Consider the following 16470-nt stretch of genomic DNA (forward strand, 5'->3'; position numbering starts at 1 on the left):
GCCTGCCTGAAGTGCACTGCAGTACCCACTAAAAGTGCTCCAGGGACAGGACTTGTTGCTGCTGTATAACCTTGGCACAGCAGTTCACACCTGAAGACTAATCTCGCTGAAAACGTCCTTTATTTGAGTAAGCACCTTTACTCACAGTTAACTGCAGATCAGAGGTTGTGCCCCACTGGCAACGAGTCTCGCTGGTACTGAGATTAGCAGTAGGTCCGAGCTGGCAGAATGGTGTACAATGCCCTCTTTCAGCAACATTCAAGGTAAGAACTAAGTGCTGTAACTTGGCTAACACATGAAAGGGATCTAAAAGTGTCTTACACAAATGGCCACTACCTCATGGACTACCAGAAACAAAACAGGGCATACTCTGACCCAGTAAGCAGAGGGAAAAGCACCATGGGAGTAGAGCCTACCAACATCGTGAGCATTTAACACAAGCTAGTGGAATCATGGAGCCCAATACCCTACACCCACCACAATGCATTGCTGATGTGACTCTGCAGTGCCCTTAACAGAAAAGGTGTCATACTCACCCGAGACCCATATCAGAACCAGGGAAAGGCTGTCAGAGGATAGAACACATTCTGCTGTCATGGAAGTGGGTATGGCATTTGAGGCTGGCATACAGGCTGGGAAAAAAAGTTTGTAAAGTGGATTTTTGTTGGTGGAAGGGGGTTAGTGACCACTGGGGGAGTCAGGGGAGGTCATCCCCGATTCCCTCCGGTGGTCACCTGGTCAGTTGGGGCACTTTTTTGGGACTTGGACCTGAAAAAAAAAAGGGTCCAAATAAAGCGGACCAAATTCTCGTCGAAAACGCCCTTCTTGTTTCGATTATCAGCTAAAAACGCCCATCTCTCCTCGGCCGATAACCACGCCTCCAACACGCCCCAGTGATCTTTGTTCATCTCAGTGACTGACTGCAGTTGAGGATGCCAAAAATCGGGTTTTGATTATACCGATTTGGGCGCCCACGGGAAACGGACGCCCATCTCCCGATTTGGGTCAAAATATGAGCGTCTTTCTCTTTCGAAAATAAGCTGGATAGTATACTACTTACAATTTCAACACAATACATAATAGAACATTTTAATTGATAGTGAAGGGTATAAGCAAAGATGGAACATATCGGTAGATAACAGAGTAAGAAGAGTTAGAAAGTAAGGTGACTGATTTAAAGAAAGTTGTACATGAGGTCAGAAAGATAGTTAAATATTATCTCAGCTAGGGTAGGAGTGGATAAACGTGTCCTGTTGCAGTATTTGCAGCCCGAGTCACTCCTTGTATGTGTGAGGGAGACTAACAAGTTAGTTACTTCTTCCATTAAAGGCCTAGTTGAAGAGCCAAGCTTTCACCTGCTTCCTGAAGTACAGATGGGAAAATTAGGTTCTTACCTTGATAATTTTCTTTCCTTTAGTCACAGCAGATGAATCCATTAACTGATGGGTTGTATCCGCCTACCAGCAGGTGGAGATAGAGAACACTGAAAGCACATGGTGTTCCTGGATGCCCAGCCCCCTCTGCCTTCAGGAGTGGAGGAGTGGCCTACTGGTTAGGGTGGTGGACTTTGGTCCTGGGGAACTGAGGAACGGAGTTCGATTCCAACTTCAGGCACAGGCAGCTCCTTGTGACTCTGGGCAAGTCACTTAACCCTCCATTGCCCCAGGTACAAATAAGTACCAGTATACAATATGTAAGCCGCATTGAGCCTGTCATGAGTGGGAAAGCGCGGGGTACAAATGTAACATAATATAAAATAAAATAAAAAATATATGAAATTTCCAAAGCAGAGTGAATAAGAAAGTCAAAATAACAAACTTTCCTCACAGAGAACAAACGCCCCTGAACCGGAGCAATAACCAAACAAAGGGATGTTATCAACCTTCTGCAAGGACTTTGGTCCTAGGGAACTGAGGAACTGAGTTCAATTCCCACCTCAGGCACAGGCAGCTCCTTGTGACTCTAGGCAAGTCACTTAACCCTCCATTGCCCCATGTAAGCCGCATTGAGCCTGCCTGAGTGGGGAAAGCGCGGGGTACAACATGTAACAAAAATAAATACATAACTAAAACAGCATGTAAGTAACTCTGATAGCTTGTCTTCAAGGACTCCTGATGAGGCACCAAGTTCGTATGGCAACATCAGGTTCAAATGCCGGACAGGGCAACCGCAAAGGAGGACGGAGGATGAAGCGCCCCTCTGAGAAATCGGACCATATCTGGATAAGCAGCAAGGAAACAGTCGTAGAATTTCCCCCGGAAGCAGGTCAACGCTGCCACTGTACCTCAAAGGGAATGTAGGCCAAGCCCTTTTGTAGCCCGTCCTGAAAAAAGTCCAGCAAAAAGGGAGACTGTCACCAGAGTCGGTGAGATAGACTTTGGAGTACAACACACCTCCAAAGTGCGCCAGGTCCGAGCATAAGTCGCAGAGGTAGACCGCGTGCGATCCTGCAAGAGTGTGGCAATAACCTATTAGAATAGCCCTTGTCCCTCAATTGCGCCAGGCCGTAAGACCAAAGCGGCAGGATCTTCCATAGTCACCAGACCCTGAACTAACCAGGTTCGGAACCCGAGGCAAAGGAAGAGGCACATCCATCAGCATCCGCGTACCACGGACGCCTTGGCCAATCCGGGGTGATGAGAATCACCAATCCTCGGTGCAGGCGAATCCGAAGTAGTACTCACCCTATCAAGGGACAAGGAGGGAACACATACAAGAGGTCCGAGGGCCAAGGTTGAGCCAGGGCATCCAACCCCTCCGAGCGAGGATCACTCCTTCTGCTGAAAAAGCGAGGGACTTTGGTGTTTACGCTTGACGCCAAGAGGGCCCAGCCTGGAGTCCCCCATTTGGCACAAGAAAAACTTCTGCCAGTTCCCATTCCGCCGAGTCGATCTGATGTCTGCTGAGGAAATCAGCTTGTATGTTGCTCTGACCAGCTATGTGAGCCGCGGACAGCAATTCTAGGTGGCGCTCGGTCCAGTCGCAGATCTGAGATGCCTCCGCAGCCAGGGCCTTGCACTGAATGCCGCCCTGACGATTGATGTAGACCACTGCTGTCGTGTTGTCCGACAGAACTCAGACAGGAAGACCCTTCAGCGTCCTGTGGAAGGCCAGAAGAGCCTGGAATATTGCTCTCAGTTCCAAGCAATTGATGGACCATCTCACTTCCACAGTGGAGCACAGACCCTGAGCATAGCGTCCCTGGCAATGAGCTCCCCAGCCCGAGAAGCTGGCACCCATTATCACCAGACACCAAAAAGGAAGATCCAAGAAAACAGCAGGGTAATCGATCTGCAAACTCCAAGATGGAAACCAAACGAAGCAGATACGTATGTGGAAAACAATATTTAATGGCTACAAGTCAATAAAAATTAGCAAGCCCGATACAGGCCGTGTTTCGCCCCACTGGGCTGCATCAGGGGCTACAAAACAGACAATCATATAACAATTAGAACAAGTATAAAAACAAATGAAAATAAAATAATAATTTCATTCCATTATCATAATCACATGCTCGGCTGATAGTCATAGAACACCATGATAATACAATTCAATTAAAAAAAAAAAAATTAAAATATCAAAATGATATTACAACGTACTTAATTACACAAATTAAATAATAAACATGAATGTAAAAATATTGATCAATAACATACCATTCACAAACCTGTATATGCCTATATAATAATTCTCGCCTCCAACAGGATGTGCTTGGGACCAGTGCCTGCCGGAAGTGGTCTGCTAGGCAGGCATGCTCTGACCTCAGTGACATCAGTGACAGACAATTTGGCAAAGCAAAACAATCTGAGTGCTGGCCATTAGGACACAGGATTGATAGGAGAGTTTTAAAAGACTGAAGGAACCGAAAGTGTTAAATGGGGGGAGGGGGGGAGTTCTGAACCACTGAAAGACATGAACATTTGGGAACAATCTGAATGCTGGCCATTAGCACACAGGGTACATAGGAGAGTTTTAAAAGACTGAAGGAACCAAAAGTGTTCGGGGGGGGGGGGGGGGGGGGTGGGAAGTTCTGAATGAATGAAAGAAATTAAAATTTACGAGAGGAACACAATCTGAATGCCGGGCATTTGTACACAGGGTAGATAGGACACTTTTTTTAAAAAATGAAAAGTACGTGAAAGTATTACATCTTGGGGGAGGGGTGAGGAGGAAAGCGGTGGGGTATCCGGATACTGGGCGTTAGGGCCACGGGGGTACATAGACTTTTGAAAGCCTTAAGGAACCCAAAGTGTGGGAAGGAGGAGGAAAAGGAGGGGAGGGAACGGGGTGAGGGGCATTAGGAACAAGGGAGGGGGCCCTGTCACACACTCTCATTCTCACACACACACACTGTCACACAGACAGTCTCACTCTGTCACACACCCGCACATTCGCTCTGGCTCTCTCTCTCAAACATACACACTCCCAGGAAAACCTTGCTAGCGCCCGTTTCATTCGTTCCAGAAACGGGCCTTTTTTACTAGTGTGTATATATATATATATATATATATATATATATATATATATATATATATGTGTGTGTGTGTGTGTGTGTGTATATATATATATATATGTGTGTGTGTGTGTGTGTATGTATATTGATAAACCGAATGAAATATGTATTATAATAATAAATATTAATCAAAAATTATATATGTTACACATATAAAAAAGTAAATTAAATAAGTTAAAAACCAATGAAATATATGCTGCATTTATGTTAAAACAGATTTGGCATATACCTAATAAATATCTGTATGATCATATAGTCTCCACTTGAGTATCTAAAGAATATTAAATAAATGATAAATAGTAGAAAAAGATGTGAAATAAAATTAAAATAAGTTGAAAAACTTATTATTAAAAAATTATTGAAACAAAATTACTAAGGATTATAAAAATCATAAAGAAAATTATAGACAAGTATCCAAATTCGAATCACACACACACACACACACATATACACATAAATACGCTGGGACTGAACCAAGCTCCTACTAAAAGGACAGGTTTATTCTGACCCCTAAACAGGGCCGTGCCGATGCGGTAAGCGAGGTAAGCGCCGCAGGGGGGCGCCCACCTCTGGAGGGCGCCGCCGCGGTGCTTACCCTCGCCCCGGCGCCCCAGCCAAATCGTGGACTTCAGACTTCCCTGCTGCCCTCACAAGCGTAGCGCTTTTGCAAGGCAGCTCGGGCTCTCCCTCCTTCCTTCCTTCCTTGGTTCCCGCTCTGGCTCCCCGATCAGCAGCCCCCCCCCCCCCCCCCGCGTGTTTTAACCTTTACTCTCCGACGTGGCAGCGATGTCAATCAATGAAGAACGCACAACAGACTCGTTTCCAGCTTCTCTCTTCACACAGTGTCCCGCCTTCAGCGTCAGCGATGATGCATTTCCTGTTCCCGCGAGGGCGGGACACTGTGTGAAGAGAGAAGCTGGAAGAGAGTCTGTTGTACGTTCTTCATTGATTGACATCGCTGCCACGTCGGAGAGTAAGGTTAAAACACGCGGGGGGGGGGGCTGCTGATCGGGGAGCCAGAGCGGGAACCAAGGAAGGAAGGAGGGAGAGCCAGAGCTGCCTCGCAAAAACGCTGCAGCCTGCCACATGTAGGGGGGAGGGCAGGGGAGAGGAGAATTGTTGGCCATGTATGGATGCAGGGCAGGGAGAGAGAAGAAATCACTGGACAGGAGGGGAGAGGGCAGAGCAGGGGAGAGAATTGCTGACATGGATGGAGGGGAGGGCAGGGAAGAGAGGAGAATTGCTGGGCATAGATCGAGGGGACAGGGGAGAGAGGAAATTATCTGGAGATAGATGGAGGAGAGGGCAGGGGAGAACGGAGAGTTCCTGGACATGGATGGATGGATGGAGGGGAGGGCAAGGGAGAGAGGAGAATTCTGGACATGGATGATGGGAGATGGGAAGATGGGATCCGGAGATGGGAAGGCGGTAGAACAAGAGGACATGAAATGAGATTGAAGGGGGGCAGACTCAAAAAAGATGTCAGGAAGTATTTTTTTCACGGAGAGGTTGGTGGATGCTTGGAATGCCCTCCCGCGGGAGGTGGTGGAGATGAAAACGGTAACGGAATTCAAACATGCGTGGGATATGCATAAAGGAATCCTGTGCAGCAGGAATGGATCCTCAGAAGCTTAGCTGAAATTGGGTGGCGGAGCAGGTGGGGGGAAGAGGGGTTGGTGGTTGGGAGGCTAGGATAGGGGAGGGCAGACTTATACGGTCTGTACCAGAGCCAGTGATGGGAGACGGGACTGGTGGTTGGGAGGCGGGAAATACTGCTGGGCAGACTTATACGGTCTGTGCCCTGAAAAAGACAGGTACAAATTCAAGATAAACTCATATCTTGGGCAGACTAGATGGACCATGCAGGTCTTTTTCTGCCGTCATCTACTATGTTACTATGGATGGATGAATGGGGACAGGGGAGAGAGGAAATTTTCTGGAGCTGGATGGAGGAGAGGGCAGGGGAGAACGGAGAGTTCCTGGACATGGATGGATGGATGGAGGGGAGGGCAAGGGAGAGAGGAGAATGCTGGACATGGATGGATGAATGGGGACAGGGGAGAGAGGAAATTTGCAGGATATGGGTGGATGGATGGAGGAGAGGGAAGGGGAGAATGGAGAGTTGTTGGACATGGATGGATGGAGGGGAGGGACGTCAGGAAGGAGATGCACATGGATGGAGGGGAGGGAAGAGAGGAGAAATGCTGGACATGGATGGAGTGGAGGGCAGGGAAGAGAGGAGAAATGTTGGACAAGGATGGGGGGGAAGGAAAGATAAAGGAAGGAGATGCACACGGATGGAGTGGAAGGGAGAGAGGAGAAATGCTGGACATGGATGGAGGGGAGAGAAGACAAAGGTTGTAGATGCACATGGATGGAGGGGAGGGGAGTGAGGAGAAATGCTTTATATGGATGGAGGGGAAATTGCTGAATTTAAAGGCTGGATTGGAACACTTTGAGGGCAGATGTTGAAACTGGAGAAAGGATAGGGTGGTAGACAGGATGCATAAGGACACAGAAAGATGGTGGACATGGTGAGAGAAAAAAATATCAAATGGAAAGAAGACACTGGGACCAAAGCTAATAGAAAAACTAAATGCTCTGACAGCAAAGGTAGAAAACATTTTTTATTCAAAATTTATTAATTGGAATATGTCAGCTTTTGGAAATGTACATCTGTGATATTTTGCATGTAAGTTTCAATGTTTCTAGTATTGCTGCATGCTGAGTCTGACTTCTTGTATTTTGCCTTCATATCTGTTAAGCCATGTGTTTTTCATGTGTGATCAAGATGCAGTATTCTGCTAGCGTGAAGTATTTGCAGCCCTTTTTGTTTTATTTTGGTTTCACTAGGTTGTGTACTGGTGTTTTAGAGCCCGGTGTAATTATAGTGCTGCCTTTCCACACATAAAGGTTGTAGCTCGTCCTGTCCTTGGAATTAGTGCTGTTATGGTTTGGTAAGGCTATGAGTGTGTTTTGCACAAGTTTGTATATAGTGTTTTGCAGTGGAGAGATTGTGTGTTGGCCTTACTGATGTGGCACCAAAACACCAGAAAGGGTGTACAGCGTAAATCATGACACACTACCTCTTGAAGGATCTACATATGGTCGTTAATAAAAGGAGCTCATTGTGAACACTAGCCACCCTAAAAGGGTGTTTTTTGGCTCTACACGTATCATGATATTATGAGCCCTTGTTTCATATTGTTGACGGTCTGCATGTTCCGTATGGTGGTATATTGGTGTATTAGGGTCTTCCCAGTGTAATATTTATGGTACAGTAAGGTTCTGAGTGTGTTTTTGCACAAAGTTGTGCATAGTGTTTTGCAGTTGAGCGATTGTGTTTAGTATATGCTTTGAGCAACCACTTTATTCTTTGACATATGATACATATCTAATATCTAAATTTAATAAAAGGTATTAACTGTGACTTTTATTTTTACTTATTTTTTTTCTGTGTTGTCAAACACTTATGGAGGTAAGCTCCGCCCCTGGCCCACCCCTAACCCCGCCCCCTTTAGCCTCCCCAAACAGTTGGGCCACCGACCGCCTATGGCAGGCATGGATGGGAGGGCAGAGAGACAGGCATGGATGAGAGGGCAGAGAGGCATGGATGGGAGGGCAGCAGCAGGGCCCAGGGAGAGGACAAATTGCTGGAAGGGGAGGGGAGAGAGGAGGATTGCTAGCTATGGATGCAGCAGGGAAGGGCAGAGAGGGACAAGGATGGACATGGGAGCCCAGGGAGAGTACAATTTGCTGGAAATGGAGGGGAGGGGAGAGAGGAGGATTGCTGGCTATGGATGGAGGAGGGAAGGGCAGAGAGGGACAAGGATGGACATGGGGGCCCAGGGAGAGGACAAATTGCTGGAAATGGAGGGAAGGGGAGACAGGAGGATTGCTGGCTATGGATGGAGGAGGGAAGGGCAGAGAGGGACAAGAATGGACATGGATGGGAGGGCAGGACCCAGGGAGAGAGGAGAAATTGCTGGAAATGGATATAGAGCAAGAAATGAAGAAGAAAGGAGGAAAGTAAAGAAATAAATGGAAAGGAAGCCCTGGAAATGGAGTTAAGAGGACAGATAGCTGCAGACTCAGATATTGGGCCAGCATGATCGGAAAAAGAAAGTCACCAGACAACAAAGGTAGAAAAAAATCATTTTATTTTCATTTAGCGTTTGGAATATGTCCACTTTGAGAATTTACATCTGCTATCTTATTTTGCAATGTATAGCAATTTGTTTCTAAGAATATTGCTGACAATTCCTGTCAGTGTGGGCAAGTGGTGAGCGATCATTTTCACCGGGGGGGGGGGGGGCGTGATCATTTTCACGGGGGGGGGGGCGCCAACTGATAGTCTGCAGGGGGGCGCCAGAGACCCTAGGCACGGCCCTGCCCCTAAATCCCATACTTCTCAAATTGACTGACTGGCGTTAGGTGCTGGGACTGAACCAAGCTCCTACTAAAAGGACAGGTTTATTCTGACCCCTAAATCCCATACATCTCAAATTGACTGACTGGCGTTAGGTGAGAAACCTACCTGATATTGTCTTAAATTTTTAAGGCTTGTTGCTTAATCAATTTAATTAGCACTGGGAAACCTCTCTTTCTGTCTTTCTTTCTTTCTTTCTTTCTTTCTTTCTGTTCCTGCCAAACTCTGATAGAGGGGAGGGGCATTTTTACATAGCTGCTACACTGCTATAATTATTGGCAGTATCTAGATTTATTTAAAAGGAAAGTTATTAATATCTAGGGCAGTTTTAAAAAGTAAAATAAAGTGTAAAGTCCTGGATCAGACACTACCATTTTGGTCCATTCAGCTAAAGAATTCCCTTGATAGATAGCAGCACTTAGCTGACCCATTGGATCACCTTAAAAAGAAAGGATAGAACCTTGGTCCACGTGGGTGTTGTCTATAGACCCCCGACACAATTGGAAGAACTAGATAAAGATCTGATCGCTGATATTCAAAAGTTGGGGAAGAAAAGAGAGGTGCTGTTGTTGGGAGATTTTAATCTGCCGGATGTAGATTGGAAGGTTCCGTCTGCAAAATCGGAAAGAAGTAGAGAGATTGTGGATGCTTTCCAAAGTGCTCTGCTCAGACAAATGGCGAACGAACCCACGAGGGAGGGAGCCACGTTGGATCTGGTGCTCACAAATGGGGATAGTGTGTCAAATGTCCGAGTGGCTGCACACCTGGGAAACAGTGACCATCAAACGGTTTGTTTTGATGTAACGGCTCATGTGGATGGCGGCCACTCTAAACTCAAAGTCCTGGATTTCAAGCGAGCTGACTTTAACAAAATGGGAGAATACCTGAGGAAGGAGCTGATGGGCTGGGAGGACATACGAGAAGTGGAAGGACAGTGGTCCAGGCTAAAAGAAGTAATAAACAGGGCCACAGACCTTTATGTAAGGAGAGTAAATAAAAGCAAGAGAAAAAGGAAACCGATATGGTTCTCAAAGCAAGTGGCTGTGAAAATAAAGATTAAAGAGTTAGCGTTCCAGAAATATAGAAAATCTCAAGAGGAGGAACACGGGGAGGAATACCGGATGAAACTGAAAGAAGCCAAGAGAGAGGTACGTCTGGCGAAGGCGCAAGCGGAAGAACAAATGGCTAGAAATGTAAGGAGGGGAGACAAAAACTTCTTCAGGTATATTAGTGACAGGAGAAAGACTATAAAGGGAATTGTGAGACTAAAAGATACAACAAAACGCTATGTAGAAAATGATGAAGAAAAAGCCAATTTGCTAAATAGATACTTTTGTTCTGTTTTCACTGAAGAAAACCCTGGGGAAGGACCGAGAGGGACTGGCAAAAGTACACCTGAGAATGAGGTGGATAGAGCGCCGTTCACAGAAGAGAGTGTGTATCAACAACTTGGAAAGCTAAAGGTGGACAAAGCCATGGGGCCGGACGGGATCCACCCCAGAATACTGAGGGAGCTCAGAGAGGTTCTGGCGGGTCCTCTTAAAGATTTGTTTAATAAATCCTTGGAGACGGGAGAGGTTCCGAGGGATTGGAGAACGGCGAAGGTGGTCCCTCTTCACAAAAGTGGGGATAGGGAAGAAGCTGGAAACTACAGGCCGGTAAGCCTCACTTCGGTTATTGGAAAAGTAATGGAAGCCATGCTGAAGGAAAGGATAGTGAATTTCCTGGAAGCCAATAAGTTGCAAGATCCGAGACAACATGGTTTTACCAAAGGGAAATCGTGCCAAACGAATCTCATTGAATTCTTTGATTGGGTAACTGCAGAATGGAATCATCGACATGCTATAGACATAATCTACTTAGATTTTAGCAAAGCTTTTGACACGGTTCCCCATAGGAGGCTCTTAAATAAACTAGACGGCCTGAAGATAGGACCCGAAGTGGTGAACTGGATTAGGAACTGGTTGACGGACAGACGCCAGAGGGTGGTGGTGAATGGAGTTCGCTCGGAGGAGGGAAAGGTGAGTAGTGGAGTGCCTCAGGGATTGATGCTGGGGCCGATTCTGTTCAATATATTTGTGAGTGACATTGCCGAAGGGTTACAAAGTAAAGTTTGCCTTTTTGCGGATGACACCAAGATTTCCAACAGAGTGGACACCCCGGAGGGAGTGGAAAACATGAAAAAAGATCTGAAGAAGCTAGAAGAATGGTCTTAACGTTTGGCAATTAAAATTCAATGCGAAGAAATGCAAAGTGATGCACTTAGGGAGTAGAAATCCAAGGGAGACGTATGTGTTAGGCGGGGAGAGTCTGATAGGCACGGACGGGGAGAGGGATCTTGGGGTTATAGTATCTGAGGAACTGAAGGCGACGAAACAGTGCGACAAGGCGGTGGCCGTAGCTCGAAGATTGCTAGGCTGTATAGAGAGAGGAGTGACCAGCAGAAGAAAGGAGGTTTTAATGCCCCTGTATAAGACGTTGGTGAGGCCCCACCTGGAGTATTGTGTTCAGTTTTGGAGGCCATATCTTGCGAAGGATGTTAAAAAAATGGAAGCGGTGCAAAGAAAAGCTACGAGGATGGTATGGGATTTACTTTCCAAGACGTATGAAGAGAGGCTTGCTGACCTGAACATGTACACCCTGGAGGAAAGGAGGAACAGGGGTGATATGATACAGACGTTCAAATATTTGAAAGGTATTAATCCGCAAACGAATCTTTTCCGGAGATGGGAAGGCGGTAGAATGAGAGGACATGAAATGAGATTGAAGGGGGGCAGACTCAGGAAAGATGTCAGGAAGTATTTTTTCACGGAGAGGGTGGTAGACGCTTGGAATGCCCTCCCGCGGGAGGTGGTGGAGATGAAAACGGTAACGGAGTTCAAACATGCGTGGGATATGCATAGAGGAATCCTGTGCAGAAGGAATGGATCCTCAGAAGCTTAGCTGAAATTGGGTGGCGGAGCAGGTGGGGGGAAGAGGGGGTGGTGGTTGGGAGGTGAGGATAGGGGAGGGCAGACTTATACGGTCTGTACCAGAGCCGGTGATGGGAGGCGGGACTGGTGGTTGGGAGGCGGGAAATACTGCTGGGCAGACTATTGTCTTCCTGACGTGAACCATATTGCTCAAATTTGAATTTATAAACAAATGACTCTAATATTATTATTGTAATAAAAAAATTATTACTGTGATTAAAATAAGAAGAAATAGTAATAAAGAAATCAAAAAGGAATAAAACAAAATGTCGAAGATGTATGCCATCTAGTGGTCTTGAAAAGTATATACTGCATGCATTTCTTTATATACTCAAAGAGTGACATCTAGTGGTATTGAATGGTATGTACCACAAACATTCCTTTATATATTATGTGGTCAAATATTGACATCTAGTGGTATTATAATTTCTGATTTATTCATTTATATATTTTTTTGCGGGGTGTATCTTCAAATATGATTTAAATATTTAAACTTTAATATGCTTATTGATATAATATATAGTAAAAAAATATAATAAAAAATAAATGATACTTGGATACTTGTCTATTTATATATTCAAAAATAATATCGAATCAAAATTAAATTAAAAAGAATAAAAAATAAAAAATCGAAAATAAATGCAAAAACAAACAAAAAAATATTGTAAAAGGAAATTGTTTAGAAAAAACTAAAATAAAAAAAAAATTAAAAAATACTATTAAAAACTACTACAATGAAAAAAATGATGAAAAAATACTATTAAATATTGTAAAAGATAAAAAAAAAAATAAAAAAAAAATGCTGAGTTGGACCTTTCAGTTTTTTATGATAATTTTTATTCCTATTTTTACAGTCAGTATGATTCATTATTTTTACATCATCATTATTGCATCATTTTTTTCATTGTAGTATTTTTTAATCATAGTATTTTTTTTAATTTTTTTAATTTTAGTTTTTTCTAAACATTTTCCTTTTACAGTATTTTCAATTTTTTATTTTTCACTTTATTTTTTAACCTAATGATGATACCTTTAGCCAAATTACTAGCCAGTCAAAACCTCAACCCTTACATATATGCAGACGATGTCACGATTTATATCCCGTTTAAACACGATCTAACTGAAATCACCAATGAGATCAACCAAAGCCTCCAAATCATGCACTCCTGGGTGGATGCATTCCAGCTAAAACTTAACGCAGAAAAAACACAATGTCTTGTACTTACATCACAACATAACACAAACAACTTCACCACCATAACCTCACCATACTGTTCTCTTCCCGTCTCACAAAATCTGAAAATTCTCAGAGTTACCATTGACCATAACCTCACACTCGATGCCCACGTGAAGAATACGACTAAAAAGATGTTCCACTCCATGTGGAAACGCAAAAGAGTAAAACCTTTCTTCCCAGGATACATCTTCCGTACCCTGGTACAGTCAATGGTACTGAGACACCTGGACTACTGCAATGCACTGTACGCTGGATGCAAAGATCAGAACATCAAAAAACTCCAAACAGCCCAAAATATCGCCACCAGACTCATATTTGGAAAAACTAAATGTGAAAGTGCAAAACCCCTAAGAGAGAAACTTCATTGGCTCCCACTTAAGGAACGCATCGCGTTCAAGATCTGAACGATTGTTCACAAAATCATCCACACAGACGCCCCAACCTATATGCTAAACCTCGTGGACCTGCCTCCCAGAAATGCCAAAAGATCATCCCGCAAATTTCTGAATCTACACTTCCCCAACTGTAAAGGACTAAAATAGAAGCCGATGCGTTCAACTACCTTCTCTTACATGAGCACACAGTTATGGAATGCATTACCTACTACCTACTAAAACCATTGACGAAATAACCAACTTTCGTAAATCTCTGAAGACACATCTCTTCAGCAAGGCTTACAAAGAAAACACACAACCTCACTAAATCACCTCGCCAACCCACCCAATTATGAAAGTCTACTTTCTATACCTATCCACCTAAATCTTCCCTTCTTTCCCTTATTTAATATTTTCACATCACTAATTGTACCTGACATCCTGGAATGACAAAGCCATAAGAGGACTCTGTAAGCCACATTGAGCCTACAAATAGGTGGGACAATGTGGGATACAAATGCAATAAATAAATAAATAAATAAATAATACCACTAGATGTCGCTCTTTGACCACATAATATATAAAGGAATGTATGTGGTACATACCATTCAATACCACTAGACGTCACTCTGAGTATATAAAGAAATGCATGCAGTATATACTTTTCAAGACCACTAGATGGCATACATCTTTATTCGACATTTTGTTTTATTCCTTTTTTTATTTCTTTATTACTATTTCTTCTTTTTTTAATCACAAGAATAATTTTTTAAATTACAATAATAATATTAATTAGAGTCCCTAGAATTGAGATATTTGTTTATAAATTCAAATTTGAGCAATATGGTTCACGTCAGGAAGACAACATTGACGTCATTGATTGACAGGTAACGACTTAAACTATCTTTGTACATTTATTTTAATTTTATATATATCTTAAATTCATATTGATAGGAGAGTACCATAACTTTCATAATCAATTTCGTTTTAAATGGGTTACACACTTTGACGTTTTGCATTGGTTTTGAGTATATTTGATCCACCAATACCTTTTAATTTCTACTGGTTTTTAACTCTCATTAGTCATAAGCTTTTATTTTTTCTCCTCACCATTCCCTGATACATTGTTACACGTCCGTTGTAAGAATCATTCATTACATCTGATACATTGTTACATGTCCGTTGTAGGATTTGTTTTCGTGAAGTGCCATCTGTCAAATTGCGAGTTCAACAAATAGGTAACCTATGTTAGTGTATTTTACTTATATCACCAATTGTAATTAGTTATTTACCTATTTAATATTAATTTGCATATGATTTATTTATTTATTTAATAATTTATATATCTAATCTTAGAATCTGGTGAGTTTAATAGAGAATAAACACGTATGTATGTATATATATATATATATGTGTGTATATATATATATAGATAGATAGATAGATATACATGTGTGTGTGTGTGTGTGCGCGCCCAATTCGAATTTGGATACTTCTCTATAATTTTCTTCATTTATGATTTTTATAATCCTTAGTAATTTTGTTTCAATAATTTTTTAATAATAATATTTTAACTTTTTTTTAATTTTAATTCACATCTTTTTCTACTATTTATCATTTATTTAATATTCTTTAGATACTCAAGTGGAGACTATAGGATCATACAGATATTTATTAGGTATGTGCCAAATCTATTTTAAACATAAACGCAGCATATATTTCATTGGTTTTTAACTTATTTAATTTACTTTTTTATATGTGTAACATATTATGTAATTTTTGATTAATATTTATTATAATACATATTTCATTCGATCTTGGTTTATCAATATATATATATATATATATGTTTGTGAATGGTATGTTATTGATCAATATTTTTTAATTCATGTTTATTATTTAATTTGTGTAATTAAGTACGTTGTAATATCATTTTGATATTTTAATTTATTTTTTTGTATATCGAATTGTATTATCATAGTGTTCTATGACTATCAGCCGAGCATGTAATTATAATAATGGAATGAAATTATTATTTTATTTTCATTTGTTTTTATACTTGTTCTAATTGTTATATGATTGTTTAATTTGCAGCCCCTGATGCAGCCCAGTGGGGTGGAACATGGCCTGTGTCAGGTTTGCTAATTTTTATTGACTTGTATCCATTACATATTGTTTTCCATATACATATCTGCTTCATTTTGTTTCCACCAAAAAGGAAGAGCCAGTGTCATCCCCTGACACAGCATGCTGTCGGAAAGCCACCAATCCATACTGCGCTGGACCGCAGGAAGCCACCTTAGTCTGAACTGGTATTCCTGGGAAATCGGAGACCATTGCTGAAGCAGAGCAAGCTGCAGCGGCCTCATGTGAACTCTTGCCCAGGGAACCACTTCTATGGTGGCTGTCATCGATCCCAGGAACTGAACAAAGTCCCAAGCTCGAGGGCGAGGCATCCGCAGGAGTAGGCAGACCTGATTCTGAAGCTTGAGACGCCTGATGTCGGGAAGAAAAATGAACCCCGAAACCGTGTCAAACCGGACCCGCAAATACTCGAGAGACAGAGGGAGTCAGGTGACTTTTGGACATATAGACTACCCAGCCCAGAGTCTGAAGAACTGAAACAACTCTGGCTGTGGCAAGTCGGCTTTCGTCTGCCGAATCCGCTCTGATGAGCCAGTCATCGAGATAAGGGTGAACTCTGATACCCTCTCACCTGAGAAAGGCAGCTACCACTACCATCACCTTGCAAAAAGTCTGAGGGGCAGTTGCCAGGCCGAAAGGCAAGGTATTAGAAAAAAGGGAAAAAAGACTAAACGTCAGCCGGCGTGGCTAAACAGTAAGATAAAGGAAATCATTAGAGCCAAAAAACAATCCTTCAGAAAGTGGAGAAGAGAACCAACTGAAAGTAACAGGATAGATCATAAGGAATGCCAAGCCAAATG

General features: G+C 42.8%; 1 protein-coding gene across 1 annotated transcript in view; it reads right to left on the reverse strand.

Moving 5' to 3' along the window:
- The window catches only part of ELP1 (elongator complex protein 1), a 1128708-nt gene that overhangs the window by 739831 nt on the left and 372407 nt on the right, over positions 1-16470 (reverse strand). The window contains 1 exon segment of the mRNA XM_030194341.1: positions 5277-5283. Within this exon segment, the coding sequence (XP_030050201.1) occupies positions 5277-5283 (7 nt within the window).

This window comes from Microcaecilia unicolor, chromosome 2 (genome assembly GCF_901765095.1).
Source record: "Microcaecilia unicolor chromosome 2, aMicUni1.1, whole genome shotgun sequence".
Lineage (NCBI taxonomy): Eukaryota > Metazoa > Chordata > Amphibia > Gymnophiona > Siphonopidae > Microcaecilia > Microcaecilia unicolor.